This window comes from Prionailurus bengalensis, chromosome E1 (genome assembly GCF_016509475.1).
Source record: "Prionailurus bengalensis isolate Pbe53 chromosome E1, Fcat_Pben_1.1_paternal_pri, whole genome shotgun sequence".
In the NCBI taxonomy this organism is placed as follows: Eukaryota; Metazoa; Chordata; class Mammalia; order Carnivora; family Felidae; genus Prionailurus; species Prionailurus bengalensis.
In genome coordinates, this window is record NC_057347.1 from 7,879,873 (window position 1) to 7,898,233 (window position 18,361).

General features: G+C 46.2%; 1 protein-coding gene across 1 annotated transcript in view; it reads left to right on the forward strand.

Annotated features, from left to right (window-relative positions):
* LOC122484980 (protoheme IX farnesyltransferase, mitochondrial) overlaps nucleotides 1-18,361 on the forward strand; it is a 138,465-nt gene that overhangs the window by 84,032 nt on the left and 36,072 nt on the right. The window contains exon 5 of the mRNA XM_043583166.1: nucleotides 12,084-12,154. Within this exon, the coding sequence (XP_043439101.1) occupies nucleotides 12,084-12,154 (71 nt within the window). The remainder of the gene's footprint in view (nucleotides 1-12,083; nucleotides 12,155-18,361) is intronic.

An 18,361-nucleotide genomic window follows, 5' to 3' on the forward strand; every position in this document is an offset into this window, starting at 1 on the left:
CTGTACCCTTTGTAGCAACTCCTAGTAACTAGGAATTTTTGGCCACATGTCTTAGAAAAGTAAGGATTTTTCCCAGGTTGGTTTCAAGTGGGGCAGGACCGGGAACGTTTTGTGTGTGGATTGACCTCTGGTTTTTTTCGGATCATTCTGGAAGGTGGCACATGGGCAAAGTGCACTCAGAACACGGTGACTGCGCTTATGGTAGCTTCCAGGTTTTTGTTTGGCTTTTCAGGAAAGAAGCCACACACTTCAGCTTTTGAGGGTTCTGGGAAATTACCCAACACCCTGTGCACTGTGCAAGACAGATGTCTTGCCCTAGTAGAGGAATTTTCTACCCTTTCTTGGCTTTCAGGAGACAGACACTAGGCCCTCCTCTGTCATGTGGACGGTCTGGCTCCATATTTAGATATACATTCTGAGCGCGTCAGATGCAGAATCAAGACCCTTCCATTAATCAGGTTGAAGGGAAAGCAGCAGGAATATAGGAACAGAAACTGTTGTAAAATCTGTCAGAAGTATTTTTCACTTCATGACTATCAGATAACACCTTCTTAAGCCCTCTGAAAATGTCGCAGTGTTTTTTTATGTGCTATTTTTATCCTTTGGTGCAAGTATTATTATTTCAATTATTTATTTATTTATTATAATTATTATTTATTATTATCGTTATTTGGTGGAATTGTCATTGTTTTAACTTGCCATTCCATTTTTCCAGTTTTTTTTTTTTTTACTGAAATTCATCCAGAAGCACATTTTGTAATACATACACGTGCTTTTAAACATGAAGATTTTTAACAAGGTAATTTGAAATAATTTTAGTGAATCAGTAAGGGACTATTTGAGGATGGTGGTGGAGACGGGCAGCTGAGAAATTTTACTAAAGTTGGAATACGTTATAAGTGTTCCCCCAACACAGGATCCCTGCGATGGAAGCAACAGGGTCATTAAAGAGAGGTTTCAGGTCCCTTTGCTAAGATAATATTTGCTAAGAAAGTTGGTGTTTCCCAGCACACCAAATCATTTCCCTCTTCAGTCGCAGAGTACCCCCAAGTTCAAAAACAAACTGTAATCTTCAAAGAAATGTGTTAACATGTTGCCGAAAATTTACAGAAAGAACGCGTTAACGATTTTTTCAAAGGTATATGTATATATTCTCCGATAGGCGAAATGAATGGCTCGTGTATTTTTTTCCCACCCACCCCCCGCCGCCTCCTTTTTGCTCCCCGTCCCCCCCTTCCAGTTTCTCTCTGCCGTGTAGAGCAATGCGATGGATGATTAAGCCAACAGGTGCCAGGAGCGCCGGGGCAAGCTGGCTTTGTGCCCACATGCGTACAGTGGAGATATTGTGTCACTCCACCTTCTGGTGTATCTCTGTGTCCTTACGGGGGAAAGGATAACCCAGTTGAAATACATACTGCAACCCCTGAGGGATTAAGTGTGTTTCCTTTGCTTTATAGTTCAGAATTTTACAGTGTCTTTGTTTGGGAGTTCTCAGATTGCTTAATGATTTCTCTAGCCCCGGCCCTGTTGTGACCAGATGTATGTTACAGCCGCATTTGAACCGCTGTAAATTTGCCAGCTTTATTGCTCAACATGTGGTATAACCTTTCCTCTTTTGAGTAGATCCTACCATTCTTCTGCTGCGGAGTACTCGGAAAAGATGATTTTACTCACCTCTTGCCTTTTAAAAACGTTCACGTCCTAATTTCTTTTTTTTTTTTTTTTAAGAGCGGCATGTAAACTCTTTGTGGTATGTTAGGGAGCTGTTTCAGAGGTCAAACTCTTGTCATATTATTTTATCACTGTTAACGTTGTCAGTAAGTGTGCCTAGTTTGTTTTACAGCCGTGGAGGGATCCAGAAGAATGTATTGATAGGATAGTCCTGCGTCCCTGTTAGATTACGACGAACTATGTAGCACTAGGTGAGCAAAGATTTTCTAATCTCGTAAGCCCTGGTTTAAAAGCTATTTTCTTTTTTTATTCTGCCGTCAGAATATCTGTTCACATTAATAGCCTTTAGTGGGCTTTAGTGCTTTTATTTGTTGTTCTTCAAAACTGGCCTTCAGAATAAACGATTTTAAAAATGGGGGGTTATTTTGCAGAGATGGGATTATAGTCGTTGGCAGCTGTCAGAGCTGAAATTCCTTTGAGTTTATTTGGAGGTTTTGGAAGGCTCTTAACCTCACCCTGGACCCCACTCTGGCCGAGATGTGGGCCCCAAACTTCATGCGTACTAGGAAAAGAGACTGTTGTCTCTCTCTTCCAGATGCTAGCCTTGTGCTGAAGTCAGGTAATGACATCGAGGTATATGTGGGGCTTGGGGGACGGTTGGGGCTGGGGAAAAATGAACCATGTTTAGGTACAGATGGGGGTCATCCAGCCGCAAGGCTGAGTGTGCTGTAGAGAAACGGGATAGGTGACGCCGTAGCTTTCCTGGAAGGCGGGAGGGAACCGGGATCGCCAGCCTGGCTGGAGGGACCAGCCCTGGGTGGGAGAGGAGGCCGCACATGTCCGAGCGATGGCAGCGGGAAACGACAGTGCCCTGTTAGATGTCACGCATGGAAGGGAGGGGGTGGAAGGGAAGAGAGCGGCCAGACGTGAAACCTCCTTGCCGAGGGGCGCAGGCCAAGTTGGTGGAGAGGTTGTGAGGGCAGTCCAGGGCGCAGAGGAGCCGCATGAGACTGGGGGCAGTAAACTTGCAGTGGGGAGGGCGGGCTTTCCACCGCAGTGCAACCCCCACCGCGCCCCCGCAGAGAAAAGCCAACTTCGGGGCCAAGCAGCAAGTCCCGGGACAGTGGCAGAGGCAGCCCGGGTCCTGGCGAAGAGCTGGTGGCCTGCGCTCCTGCGGCAGGTGGACAGGTGGCCCCCAGGGCCAAGCCAGAACGCAAAGCCGGGTGCGGGGGCAGCCCCGTAGGCCGCCTTGCGTCTGGAAAGATCTCTCCTGCCACCAAGTGAAAAATTGGTACCGGGGATGTATACTGGCACCAGGAGGTGGATAGGAGGGTGTTACAACCTATGGGACAAGAAATGGGGGCTGGAATTGAGGGAGAGGCACCGGGCCCACGGGGCGGTCATGGGTGTACTTGAGAAATACTCAGGGTCAGCGCTTTGTCTTTCTGTGATTCTTTCTGGGGGATAAAGAGTTCTAATCCTCTAGGGCCTCATAAATGTGGGTTTTATCCTAGATCAATTCAGTGATTCTTTATTAGTTCACCTAAAGAGGGTCTGTCCAAATACTGTATTTATATCACTTAGGTAGAATGTTTTTAATACCTTTTTTTTTTCCAAAGTGGATTGTAAATATTTTGTCGTATATTCCTTCCACCTTTTTTCGGAGAGCAGCGTTACAAACCCAGATCTCTCTGGACGGGAAGAGGGGTGACCTATAGTATGGTTTTCTTTTTTTTTTTTTCAACGTTTATTTATTTTTGGGACAGAGAGAGACAGAGCATGAACGGGGGAGGGGCAGAGAGAGAGGGAGACACAGAATCGGAAGCAGGCTCCAGGCTCCAAGCCATCAGCCCAGAGCCCGACGCGGGGCTCGAACTCACGGACCGTGAGATGGTGACCTGAGCTAAAGTCGGACGCCCAACCGACTGAGCCACCCAGGCGCCCCTATAGTATGGTTTTCGGAAGCTGGTCAGAGTTGATGAGACTTTCTGAGTTCTGTTACTTACAGGATGTGGTACTTTGGGTGTCTCATCAGTGCTGGGTGACCTTTTATACCTTTCTGTTATTTTCCCGTAAGAGCGAAGCCTTGAAGTACAACCTACGAAGCGGTAGATGGCTTGAATAACATGTTTAGAGGAGAACGGTGCCCCCCTCACCACCTGAGCTGAAAAGCCACTTCTGACGAATGCCGGGGCACGTATGCACTCATGGGTTCAGATGCCTCGTGGGGAAAAATCAATGGGAACAAGGAGTCTTGCTCATTAACTTGTTTACTCTGGGTATGGCAAGTAGAACATTGGTAACAACCAAAGAGTAATGGCTGACCGGGTCTCTTAACTGATTTGTAAGCCGCAAGTCATGGCATATGGAATCCCGCCGGATAAGGGGCCTCTCCCTGTGCTTTTATTTATTTATTTATTTTAGCATCCCTTTTAACTTGGCCCGAGATTGATGGAGGCATTATCGTGGACCTGGGAAGCTGTGAGCCGCCCTGGAATGACAAACAGTTGTTGACAGCTTTGAGGAGATGGATGGAAAAACAAACACGGACAAGGTTCTCGTGTTTGTTTTCCCGTTGAGCCTGGAGAAGAATGTTGCTCTGGTGATTCAGCACAGGGGAAGGAAAGTTACGCCTTGTTATCAAAGTCAATATTTTCCGAGCCCGACTTACACACATCTCCAGAACACATCTCATTTTTGCATGGCGTACAATTAATCAGAGTAAGAATAGGGACGTTCATCACTTGGGAACAGGTTCTGCTTCTATCCACTCTTGGTAGCTGTCGTCATTTTCACGCATAAAATTCAGGAGTTTCGCAGGTACACGTTATCCATTAGGACGAATAGCCATAGTTTACATCTGGGCATCATCTCTCTGGAGTAATACTTATTACTAGTAGGAAAGCATGATAGAATAGAAAAGCACATACGTCATAATAGGCATCTAATATAATATTTGTCCGTTGGTGTAATAGTGTGTTGTATCGTCCACAAGTCGCTATGAGGAGAAAAGAGCATCCATTTGCTACACTATCCACTAGAGCCATTAAACTGATTCCCAAACGGATTATAAGACAAAGATTAATACAAATTATTATGTTCATATTGATTCATGCCTTTCAGAAACTTCAACTGAGGAATACCTTCACTGCTGTAGGCAGGTTACTTTATAAAGTATGACGTGTGGAAGGAAGTGATTTGGGGGTGTTGGTTTTCTAGTGAGTTGTAAATGATTTCACTGCCTCTGTCTGCCTAACATCTTCCTACCTTCTTCTGGTGATAGAATTTTTCTTTCCTATGCAGAGAAAATAACGCTTGTGGCTTGAGGGAGATACTGCGTCATTGTGTCTGTCCACGAGCACCCCTTCCCTGCTCAAAGGATGGTCACCTCATCCCCTAGTCGCAATGCTGGTTCTGGACTTGATTCTTAGAGATCTGTCGGGAAACAGACTTTCTGCTAAGGTTGCCAGGAGCGTGAGAGTCTGAGGCTGGTAGTGCCATTTTGGCTGTTTGATGGCAAGAGCCTGCAAGCAGAAATACTCCGAGCAGAGTCAAGAGCTGGAAAGAGCCGGAAGCATGATAGCACTTTTGACACTGAAGCTAGTGATTCCCAAAAGCAGCTACCACCCTGTTGTAAGAGATAAAGCCCCATTTCTCTTTGAGCTACTTTGAGCTGTCTTTCTGTCATCTGTGGCCCCAGGAGCCCCACTGACATAACAGATGATATAGGCTCGCTGGAGGGGGGGTATGTGACCGAGGGGAAGATGATGAGGCCAGGAACCTGGATAAAAAGTAAAAAGTTGAAACTGAAAAGAATGCCAGAAGACTGGTGGGTTCTTATGAGGAAAGAGACTGAAAAATGTTTCTGAAAAGGAACGCAGATGGATTAAAAGCAAGTTGTTTGCCCCAAGAAAAAAGCAAAGTATTATTCCCTTCTGCGCAATACGTTGCTCTACGTTTGAAGTATTTTGCAGTCCTCACGCAGTAGGACGTTGGAGGCCAGAGATGGAGTCCCATTAAAGGGTTGATTTAAACTGTCAAGGGCCAGAGGTGGAGCCCCAGAGGTAACTTGACCCCAGGCATCCCTGTTGGGTCTCTTCTCCACTTCCTTTTATCCTACTCCTTGGCCACAAACAACTGAAGAGGAGGGAGGACCTATTTTCCTGGGCTTTGGTTCGTAAAATCCAAGGAAGGACTCTGTCGCCCAGTTCGAATCAGATACCTGCTCAGGAAACCAGTCACTGTGTCCGGGTGTGCATACTGGCATATACAGCCATTTGGGACCCAGGGAACAGAGCCTTCCAAAGGCAGGTCAGGTGCCAGCCTGACCCCTGAGAGAATCAGTGTGGCCTGAGCAGCTGTCGAGATTGTGCCCACTACGGTGTATTACTTCTGCCATCATTCAGAGTAGTCAGGATATGGGAGAGGGGGCAGAACAGTATATTCTCAGGGTTGGTAATTCTGCATTTGTATTTTTTTTTAATGTAGAAATGTCACCAGGCTCTTTCATAGTGATTAAGGGGGGGGAGGTATTTTTTTAATGTTTATTTATTTTTGAGAGTGGGGTAGGGCAGAGAGGGGACAGAGGAACCAAAGAGGGCTCTGTGCCGACAACAGAGAGCCCGATGCGGGGCTCGAACTCGTGCACTATGAGATCATGACCTGAGCCGAAGTCAGATGCTTAACCGACTAAACCACCCAGGTGCCCTTCTATTTTGTTTTTTGTTTTTTTAATTTTTTTTAATGTTTATTAATTTTTGAGACAGAGAGAGAGAGACAGAGCATGAAGGGGGGAGGGGCAGAGAGAGAGGGAGACACAGAATCGGAAGCAGGCTCCAGGCTCTGAGCCATCAGCCCAGAGCCCGACATGGGGCTGGAACTCAGGGACCGCGAGATCGTGACCTGAGCCGAAGTCGGCCGCGTAACCGACTGAGCCACCCAGGCGCCCCTCTATTTTGTTTTTAATACACATTGCAGGAGTTTTACTTCACTGCTGAAGTAGTTGGAGCCAACTGAAATGCTAATAACATCATGAAAAAAAACCTTATTATAAAGCACAGGAACAAAATGTGAGTAGGTTAATAAGCCAGCGTGGGTTCTAAAGTATTTACATTTGTCATCTAACTACCCCGTACTTTATGTTTTGGAAATATGCTTTAAATATCTAAACTGAGAGGCATTATAGAAAATGCATGGAAAACAGAGTAAAATAGGGTAATGAGCTGTGGCCCCTTGGTTCTAGGAAAGATGGTCCAGTGCTCACTGAAACGAACCATCGGTCTTGGTTAGTGTGGTTAGCATGGTATTTCTACCCAGATGTTGCCTGTCCCAGTTAGTGTAAGCATTCGTGGGAGTCAGACGGTCCCGCCAAGTTCAGGCATCCGGCAGTTGGATTGCACGTTCTAGACCTTGGTTCCCATCTTCGGATGGCTGACGTGCCCAAAACGGAGACAAGCTACTATCCTTTCCTTATCCAGGTGAAATAATTCATTCAGTTCCTGAACCACGCCCTGCGAACTGCCAAAATACTTGTTTATATAAGAGCTTCTGTGTTGTGTGAGATAACACCTTAGCCAGCCTTTAAACAGCACGATTTGTAATGGGAATCCTCATTACTCCTGTGAAATGAAATTAATAAGTTATGAAGAAAAGGTTATTTCAAATACCAATAGAAAGTGTTTGATTGTTGGGGAAGGGAGGGAATTTAAACAGATTCGGAACATTTTAATTACATGTAACTTGAACTACTTCAGGAAAGACTATAGACTCTCGGGCAAAGAATTTTTTAACACTTATAAATCATCATAAAATGAACGTAATACTGTCTACAAATGTACATATTCATTTGCACTGCCGGTTCCTTTAAAAATTATTTGCGCCTATTTGCATGGTTCTCCTTAAGAATTATAAATTCACATATCTCAGGAAGCCTGTCATTCAGGACTTCAGATAAGATGGGCGTATTGAGAAGTTAAATACTTCTAACTTAGGGGTGCCTGGATGGCTCAGTCGGTTGAACGTCCGACTTCAGCTAGGTCATGATCTTGTGGTTCGTGGGTTCAAGCCCCGCGTCGGGCTGTGTGCTGACAGCTGGGAGCCTGGAGCCTGCTTCGGATTCTGTGCCTCTCTCTCTGCCCCTCCCTGGCTTGTACTCTCTCTCAAAAGAAATAAACATTTTAAATACTTTTAAATAGTGGCAGGGTTGACAGTAATAGAGAAGAAGCCCTTATTGGGGTTTGGGCAGAACGTCAGAGCCACTGTGAGTGATTTAAGGGATGTATTGTGGGGAAATAAGCCAGAGGCGGTGCTGGGAGTGAAGCCGTCTGGAAGGCTGTGGTGGTGCCTGTACCTGGTGTTGGGCCGAGCTGAGCAGGACCATCGGAGAAGAGAGGAGGGAAGGGCAGGGAGGGCCGGGGAGGGCAGAGCAGGAGCAACCCGCAGTCTGCAAGGTTGAGGTGAAACTCACTGGAACAAACGGGAACTCGGAACTCGTGTCTGTTTCTTGTCGCCTCCCCGCCGGCAACCTTGACCACACAGGTAACCTGCCCAAGAGCACGTGCACTTGACTACGAAACGAAACGGCACACAGACTTGAGCCAGGATTCTGAGAAGTGGGCGAGCTCAGGAATTGGCTGTGGCCCAGAGATCCGGCAGGATGGTGAAGCACGGGCCCGGTGCCCCTGCAGGCGGCCGGGGCAGCAGGCAGAGCCCCACCGGTTGGGGGTGAGCCTTGGTAGTGCCTGAGCTTAGAGCAGTTTTCCAAGTGTGAACGTGGCCGCTGTTCCAGATCGCATACGAGCTCTGGGGCCGTCCCGCCCCTGCAGCTGGACAGGGAGGGGAGCGTGGGGCATCGTGGCTCCGGGCTAAGTGGACTGGAGCAACACGCGAACACAACGCCTTGTCAGCTGAGCACCGGGACACGCCGTTGGGTCAAACCTAGCTCCCAGAGAAGGCCGTAGCCCCACATGATGAAAGTGTCCCTCTTACAACCCCAAATTCACTAACCCAAGATTCACTAGTCCCTTTTTGCATCTTTGGGTGATGTTCATCCGTCTTCAGGCTGGGTCACAGCCCTCCCACCCCCCTTGATGTTTGTCTAGCCTCAGTTCTGAGACACGAGATTAAATACCGTCAGCGTACCTTTGCCACTAGAAGGGGAGAGAGGAATAAAATGTTTATATCCAAATAAGAGAAAAGTACTCAGAACTATTACATTCTTTGTATCTGCACCTGGTCACAGGACCACTGCTGATGTCTATAACTACCTTTGTGTGCTAGCCAAGCTGTGTTCCCCTTGTCTTTGGCACAGGAGATGACCCAAAATGGAGTTCTTGAAGGGTCTAGAAGTGGAACTCTTATACACCAATAGGAGGAATGTAAAACGGCAATCCACTTTGCAAAACAGTTCGACAGTTTCTTACGTAGTTTAAATATATACCTACTGTATGTTGCACACTCTTTACTTGTGAGAAATAAAAGCATATGCCCCCACAAAGACTTGAACACAAATGTCCATAGCTGCTTTTTTATAATAGTCCCAGACTGGAAACAACCCAAATATCCATCAACAAGTGAATAGATCTATTATAATAGTGGTATTACCAACACATATAATGGAATATTGCTCAGCAATAAAAAAGAATGAGCTATTGATACACTGAGCCATATGATGAATCTCAAAATAATTTTGCCTCATGAAAAAAAGTCCAGACAGAAAGTGCGTATTGTAAAATTCCATTTACATAAAAGTCTGGAAAATTCAAGTGATCTATAGGGACTCAAGGTATGGTTCACTGAGGAAGAGCTATGGGTGGGGGGAGGGGATTACAGTGAGGCATGACAAAACTTGGGAATGATGGACATGTACAGTATCCTGATTGTGGTGATGTCTTCATGACATCTGTTTCCTCCGGCCTCGGAGTCAAAAGCTGCCCAAGTCTCCAACTCCCCGGGGCCCTTGGCTATGTTCACAAGACAGTGACAAGTGTGGCACAGGGACAGAAGTAAAGCAAGTGATAAAAGGTTGCAAATAGTGGTGGGGTGAGATGAGGGATGGCCTTCAACCCATGTAACATACAAAGAATTTGGACTTTCAGGGGCACCTGGTTGGCTTAGTCATTTGAGTGTCCGACTCTTGGTTTTGGCTCAGGTCATGGTCTCGCGGTCTTATGGGCTCGAGCCCCACATCAGGCTCTGCTCTGGCAACACAGAACCTGGTCGGGATTCTCTCTCTCCGTCTATCTCTGCCCTGCCGTCACTTGTGCTGTCTCTGTCTCTCTCAAAATAAATAAATAAACTTAAAAAAAAGAGTTTGGACTTTCCAAGGCCACCGGAGAATGAGCAGTGAGGCGAACATGAAATCATTCAATCTTTTTGAGCAAGTAGTTTTATTATGATTCCATACAAGTGTTAATAGTACAGTAAACTGGGAAGGGCAGGTTTGAGAGAGATTATGAAGTCTAAATTACCAGGACTTGGCGATGAATATGGTTGGTCAATGAATAGAAGAAATCAAAGCTGATCTAAAGATTTTGATATGAGTTATAGGAGAAAAAGTTATGTATTTGATTAAAAAAGAAAAAGAACTCTGGAGAAGTACTTGATTTGCATGGAAATGTGTTGAGTTCAGTTTGGAACACATTGCATTTGTGATGATGTTAAAATATCCAAAGGAAAAACACCAACCATCAAGTGACATTACAAAATCAGAACTCAGGACGAGGGCAGGATTGCACACTTTGTGGTTCTACTTAAAGACAAGAGAGTTGGGGCGCCCAGGTGGCTCACATAAATGTCCAACTTCAGCTCAGGTCGTGATGTCATGTCCCTTGGGTTCAGGCCCCACGTCGGGCTCTGTGCTGGCAGCTCAGAGCCTGGAGCCTGCTTCGGATTCTGTGCCTCCCTCTCTCTCTGCCCCCCCCCCCCACTCGCACGCACTCTCTCTCTCTCTCAAAAATAAACATTAAATAAACTACCCATTATTAAGCACCTTCCAAGCATTATACTGTATGTCAGTATCTTATTAATCGTCACATTAACCTTGCAAGTTATATATTATTACCCTCATTTTGCAGATGAGGAAACGGGCTTGTAGACAGTGTTACTTAGGCGCTCGTAATTGGCAAAGCGGAAATGTAACCCTCATCTGTAACTGCAAAGCCCGGACCCTTAACCTCTATGCCATCCTGAATTCTTCTGGCAACTTGAGTGTATCATGAAACTTCTGCCTCTGGTGCCTTTCTTTCTGTCTGCTTCCTCCTGTGTCTAGACTGCTCTTTTCTTCCCTCCAGGCCCCTTAAAGCATCGGACTCCTGCTGAATCTTAAGTCTGTCGGAGAGTGCTCGGAAGGCTATTTTCCCTGCCTCCCCAGCTGATTCCGAGACCTTCGTAGACCATCTCTCTTTCATTGTACTATACACGTTATTACAATCATCTGTATGCCAGTGTTTCCATTAGAGTAAAGGTTGGCACACCGTATTCAGTAAAGGGCCAGAGAGTAAATATTTTAGGTTTTCTGGGCCATCCCATCTCCATTGCAGCTACCCGACCCGGCCGCTGTGGTGTGAAAGCAGCCAGAGCAAGGCGTAGACAAACGAGTATGGCTGAGTTATGGTACAACTTCATTTATGGACACTAAAATCTGACTTTCATGTAATTTACACATGTCACGAAGTATTCTCCTTCTTTGGATTTATTTTTCCAATCGTTAAAATTAAAAAAAAAAACATGTTCGTATCTTGTGAGCCATTCGGAAGCAGGTGCCGGCTGGAGGTGGCCCATAAGCTAGAGCTTGCTGTCCCCTACACTATAGTATGAATTTCTTGGCCGCAGGTCTAGTACTTCTTTGTTAGGGTGGCGATACCAACGTGTTATCCAAACTGGGATGCTCTGAAAGCGAAAGGGTTGCTGTGAGTGATGCTGGGACCCGCAGGCACAGAGGGGAACTAGGCCAGGCAGAGAGGGGTTGTCACCCTGGTCACAGGGTAGCCTCGTCGGTTGTATACGGCTTCATCTGGGGTCTTAATCGCTTCAGTCGCCCATGTCCCAGGGTTCATTTATTCTTGGTCGACTCGCAGGCTTTGGGATGTGTGCGAGGTGCTGAAGTCATTTAGAGCACTAATGTTTTACACCTGCCACAGTGGCTCTGGAAGAAGCAGCTGTATATTTAGTAAGTGGTTTTCCGAGTGGATGAGTGTGGAACCCGTGCGTGACCTGGACAATGAATTCATACAATTTTATAGCATGTCTCTTCCAGAGAGTTTTCCTCCATCGAGTGCCAAGAGTATGGGTTCATGCTAGTAAAAATTAAAATGAAATTTGCTGTGGACAAAATTATAGAACAGAAGCAGAAGAGAAGACTTGTTTCACATTATATTTAATGCCTTCTGTCTTTCTTTTCAATCTTTTTGCAGTTTTTTGAGGTGCCATTTGATTCAAACATGAATAGGACAAAGAACAGACCTCTGGTTCGTGGACAGATCAGGTAAACTCACGAATCCAAGACTCTTTCACCGTCTAGAACATCCATTTGCTGGTTTATCCCGAATCGTTTCCCAGTCTTGTGCCTTGAGTTGTGGCGGGCAAATAACACACCCCCAAAGGGACCTACTGGCGTGGACATGCAGTACCTCTACTCGAAGTGTACCTCAGGGCACCTAAAACCGAGCTAAGATTTGCAGTCCCGTTGCTGGGGAAACTCATGCCGTGGATGTCTTTATGAGATCCCACTTTGAAATGTGGACTTGTTTCACTTGTCCCGGCTGAGGATAAAAACATTCCATTAGCACAAGCGATTTCAGACAAATCCACACAAGGTATCCGAAGAAAGATCTATCCGAAGCCTTACTTTTGCAGACAAACTGATAATGCTGTCATCTGCCAAGCAAAGGACTGCCTCCATTACTCTTTCTCCCAAATTCAATTAAGTAGAACTAAAAGGCATATAAATATTTTAATATCACTAATGGTTAATAATTAAACGTTTTAACTTCCTGGAGTCCTTGGAACTGGCATTGAAAAAAAAATTTTTTTTAAATCCAGTGGATACCATCAGCCGAGAATAATAAAAAGAGGCAAATGGTTGATAACGACTATTCTAAATCAGTGAATCCTGCCCTCACATTTCCAGGCAGTGCCCCCATGGAGCTTAAAATGTATCGGGTAACACTTGTGGATCAAACCAATCACACATTTTCAGTAAGACAATAAAAGAAACAAAGCAGGTACAGTCAGAAGTCTATGTAAAAATGATTTTTAATATTAGCTGTTTGTAGCCATTCAGTTCTTAAATGAGTTTAAAATACCATTATATTGCAAAGAGCCATGAAAACCTGTAAGGACAGAAATCTCATATCTATTGATAATTGATTTCTTTTCTTGAAATGTAAATCAAGCCATCTGCTGTGTTTTTTTTTTTAAAAAGTGTCAGAAGTACGTTTATTGTTATTTTTTTAATGTTTATTTTTGAGAGAGACAGAGCATGAGCAGGGTAGGGCAGAGGGAGAGGGAGACACAGAATCCGAAGCAGGCTCCAGGCTCTGAGCTGTCAGCACGGAGCCTGACGCGGGGCTCGAACTCACAGACCGTGAGATCATGACCTTAGCCGAAGTTGGACGCTTAACTGACTTAGCCACCAAGGCGCCCCAGAAGTACTTTAATTTGAAGTTGTTTTATAGGCTTTTAAAGTTTTTAAAATTTATTTTAGGGGGAGGAGAAGGAGCACTCGAGAGCACGAGTGGGGGAGGGCAGTGAGAGAGAGAGAGAGAGAGAGAGAGAGAGAGAATCCCAAGCAGGCTTCACACTGTCAGCTCAGAGCCTGATTCAGGGCTCAAACTCACAAACCATGAGATCATGACCTGAGCTGCAATTGAGTTGGACGCTTAACTGATTGAGCCACTCAGGTGCCCCCGAGTGAAGTTGGTTCACAAGAGCAAATGCAAGCTTTGTAACCCATTTCAAAAACTAGAAGCTGCTTGTGCTGCTGGTCAGGTCACACGTAAGTTCTTGCTCCTTTCCTCAGTGAAATCGTACCCTCTAGAACCAAGGCAGATGCGGGACAAGCCCAGTAAGCAGCCATTAGGCATCTGATGGCGATCAGATAGAGGCCCGCCATTCTTCTGGTATCTCCTCTTACGTTGCCCAGTGTGGTCATTGTCTGCACCCAGGAAAGCCAGGCCTTTAACTGCATCCAGAGTGGGGGCCTTGCTCGTTGGCCTTGGCAATGCCCATCCTTTAAAGGAGACAGGCTGGGGGCGCCTGGGCGGCTCAGTCCGTTAAGTGGCCGACTTCGGCTCAGGTCATGATCTCGCAGTCCGTGAGTTCGAGCCCCGCGTCGGGCTCTGTGCTGACAGCTCAGAGCCTGGAGCCTGTTTCAGATTCTGTGTCTCCCTCTCTCTCTGACCCTCCCCCGTTCATGCTCTGTCTCTCTCTGTCTCAAAAATAAATAAACGTTAAAAAAAATAATAATAATTAAAGGAGACAGGCTGTCATCTAGTTATTAGTCTTGCTAAACTTGTAACTTCACCTTTTGTTTTGCAAGATGACCCCGGGTCTCCTTTATGACAATACACCTTAATTGTTGCCTAAAGTAGCCTCCAAGGGGGCAACTTACGGGGCTGGAAAAAGAGAGTCAAACTTCTGTTATGAGCTAGAGTGTATTTTATTAAATCGGTACAATTGTAGGAGCTGTTCCGAGTCTGCGGCAGAAATCCTGCACTGAGAGTCACGGTTTTGAAACTGCAGACTTGGTATCCTGCCAGGTAGTTTTTATTATAATTTAGTAAATTGTTATCTATGACACATATTTTGTAAGTGGCTGGCTGCGGGGGTATAGTAGAAAGTCTTACGTCTGTCCGTTAGCATTGATTCCAGCTTTGGTGGTTCTGACATTCACAATAGCTATTGGGCATTTAGGCATAAAGCCCAGCCAGTTTATTTTGAAATTCTTGATTTGGAATTTACTGCTCCATTTGATTGGACTGATCTGCCTTGTTGAATCTGTCCGACGTCGTAGACGCTGCAGTTTGTCATGTGAAGCGTAAGTTCCCGTCATTACTGACGGGCAGCAGTAAGCATGGTCAGTCTGGGAAGGAAATCCTTGGACATCTTTGCCACTGACGGCTGTTTCCTCCTTTGTACCTCGCTTGGCTTCTCTCCATCCTGACGACATACCATGAGCATTTATGGGGTGTGTGTGTGTGTGTGGCATTAATTTTTTAAAGTGATTGCAATTTAGTTTGAAAATTTTTACTGAAGTGAATAAAAGGGTATTCTAAGAAGTTAAAGGAATACAATTAAGGAAAGAAACATATGCCTAGATCAGTTATTCTTTTTTTTTTTTGAGAACCTGGGAAATACTGTGTGGACCCATCTGTGCATTTATGCACTTGCATGGTGGCCATTCTCTAAACTTTTGGTTTTCTCTTCCAGAAAAATGTGGCTGGGTAGGTGGGCACTGAATGCCTTATAGAACTGACACAGATGATAGGGCTTTTTTTTTTTGTTATTTAGTGTTTATTTATTTTGAGAGAAAGAGCAGGGGAGAGGCAGAGAGGGAGGGAGACAGAATCCCAAGCAGGCTCTGCACATCAGGCACAGAGCCCGATGGGGGGCTTGAACCCACGAACTGCGAGATCGTGACCTGCGCCGAAATCAAGAGTCGGACACCCAACTGACCGGACCACCCACGTGCCCCGAAGATCGTGCTTTTTTGGTTGTTTATTCTGTATTCCAGAAAGGATTAGAGGTATCATGAGACTGTAACTTAATAAAACAGAGAAATGCGTAAAGAAAGTCAGGGTTACGGAACATAGAATCTGTGATAAAACGGCGAGAACAAGGAAAGCTTCTCGAGGTCACTGTAGTTACTGAGGTTGACCTGTAGATTTCATTCTGCATTTCCTGGTGAAATCACAGTCCCATCGTAATGGTAAGCATTGCGTGCAATATTAATATTTAATTCTCCCTACAACACCATGAGATAGGGCACTGTCGAATATGCAGGTGAGAAGACTGAAGATCCAAGTGTTATGAAAAGTGGCAGAACCAAAATTTGGCCTGGCCCATTTGCTTCCCTGCCCCGAGTTCCTAACCGCTACATATAACCGTCTCTAAAATCTCTCTGTCCGTGAGAAGGAAACACCACCCTAGGGGGACCAAACTTCTGCCTCTCCGTTCTTAAAAAAATAAGAAAGGACACTTGGTGATGGTATTAGAAGAATGTCCTACATGACTTCCATGGAGGAAACCTATATAGATTTCTAAGGCGTCTCTCGGCCGCAAGCCAGAGCAAAAATACCCAAGAACAGCTCCTGCCGAGAACTGCGTAGAGCGAATCTTCTTGAAGCAGGTGGTGAGGAAGAAGCTCGTGGGCAGACGTATTGGCCCAAGGACCTTCTCTAGCGTGCCAGCTTGCTCCAGGGATTAAGCTGAGCCAGTGAAAGAGAGGAGAGAAGATGCCAGTCTCATGTGTGCATCAGGCGACGCGGGGGATATGCTCCCGCCACACGATACGATAGGAAAGAGGGGGCGAGCGGTCAGGCGGCTCTTGGTCCCGGTTTGCCCAGGACAGTCCTGCTTTACACCAGAATTATTGATGGTGTTCTGCTCTCACTCTTAATACTGTCCAGGCTGGATGATAGCCACACCACGTAATTTCTAGAAAGGGCTGGTGGTGATGACTGTAAAGTTTACAGAATTTCCTCCTTTTTAAGTCCATTTCCTACAAATTCCAATTGCTTTTTTTGCCTAGAGAAGAAAACAAAGAACACATAAATGGAAAGTATGTCCTATCTAAATCAGACTGTAGGTCCACACCATAATACAGGCCTCTTTAACTAGCTTTTTAAAAATGACACTCGATGTCGGGGCGCCTGGGTGGCTCAGTTGGTTAGGTGTCCGACTCTTGGTTTCGGCTCAAGTCATGATCTCATTTTCGTGGGTTCGAGCCCCACGTCGGGCTCCGTGCTGACAGTGCAAAGCCTGCTTGGGATTCTCTCAATCCCCCTCTCTCTCTCTCCCCCCTCCCTCCCCCTCCCCCACTTGTGCTGTTTCCGTCTCTCAAAATTAATGAACTTTAAAAAAAATGACCCTCGATGTCGACGTTTGCTCATAAATTGGAGAAGATGCATAAGGCCAACTGACTCGTTTGGATGTTTCTGGCGACAATGGTGTAGTCATGGTTCTGAATGACTGTTGTCAGGAGGGAGTTGGGCTTAGAGCTCCCCTTTGATTCTCCGGCAGAGAGCACGGTGTAGAATCCATGCCACACGTCAGGAATGCACACTGAAAGGAGTCTGCTCACTTCCGGAGTCAAACCTGCGAGCCCAAAGTCACTTGGCGAAGGTGAACGTCAGAGAAGCTTACCCTCTTATCGGAAAGTCAGATTCAGTGTGATCCAGGTTTTAAGTTGGCGGCTGGAGAAAGTTCATTAGCAAATTTTTAAAAATCTCCGTAATAGAAAACACCTCAGTCTTCTGATAGTCTTGGTCTGGTAACAGAATCGAATGAAAAATGTCACCTGGTGGACTCTAAGCTTGGGCGAGTCACGGAATTAACCTTGCCCCACTGCCCCTTCCCCTCAGGGAGGGATCCTTATTCCAGCCTTGTTCATCTCACGCCGTTGTGGTGCGGGTAACAATGAGGTCGACAGAATCGTGCAAATACACGTGCATTGTTGGGGAGAAGGTTTAAAACTCTAGAAAAACGAGTAGTTACTTGTAGGACTTCCACCTGTTTTCAAATTTCGCTTTACAATACAAATATTTCAGTACTTACAGGCAATGACAAAAAAGAAATTCAGAGGGGCGCCCGGGCGGCTCAGTCAGTTACATAGCTGACCGTTGAATTCAGCTCAGGTCGTGATCTCACAGTTTGGGGGATGGAGCCCTGCATCAGGCTCTGCACTGGCTGCACAGAGCCTGCTTGGGATTCTCTGTCTCTCTCTCTGTCTCTCTCTCTCTCTCTCTGTCTCTCTCTGCCCCTCCCCCCACTGCTCGCCTGCTCTCTTTCTCTCTCTCAAAATAAACTTAAAAAAATTTTTACATTAGTTTCTAGGGATAGGGAGAAAGAAGCAAAACACTTGGAAAGTAAGACAGCAGAGAGTGGATGTTACGTGTTTCCATTATCAGGGTCATGTTGGTAGGACCACCCTGTGGCATGTCACGGAATCCTTCCTTCCTCCTGCTGCCCTCAGGACACGTTGATGGGGAATGCTGTCCCTGTAGAGGACTGTGCTGGTTGCCAGGGTTACTAGCAGGTGGGTGACATGCTCTCCGTTCTCTTAGGGTCACGTTGAGGGGACAGCAGCTCACACGTGTAAGGACACTGAATGCTACCAGGGGTACGGTCTACACACGTAACGCTGAGTGCACCTGCCAGCCGGGTACCGCGCGGGACCCCAAGGTGCAGCGGGGAACACCGCGGGAGGGACATTGCTGGGTGATGCGGGAACACAAAGAGGAGAACCTGATCCAGACCGCAGAGCTCCAGGGTGACTTAAGGAGGGCGCGAGGACATCCGGGGTGACTTAGGGGAGGCACAAGGACGTCCGGGGTGACTTAGGGGAGGCCCGAGGTGAGAACCAGAGGAGGAGGAGGATCTAAGCCAGCCTGTCCTTTTCCAAGTTCTTTCTGTTCCTTCCCCCTCCGACCACTCCTTTGTTGGTGGCCACTGGCCTCCTCATCCCGTCTGC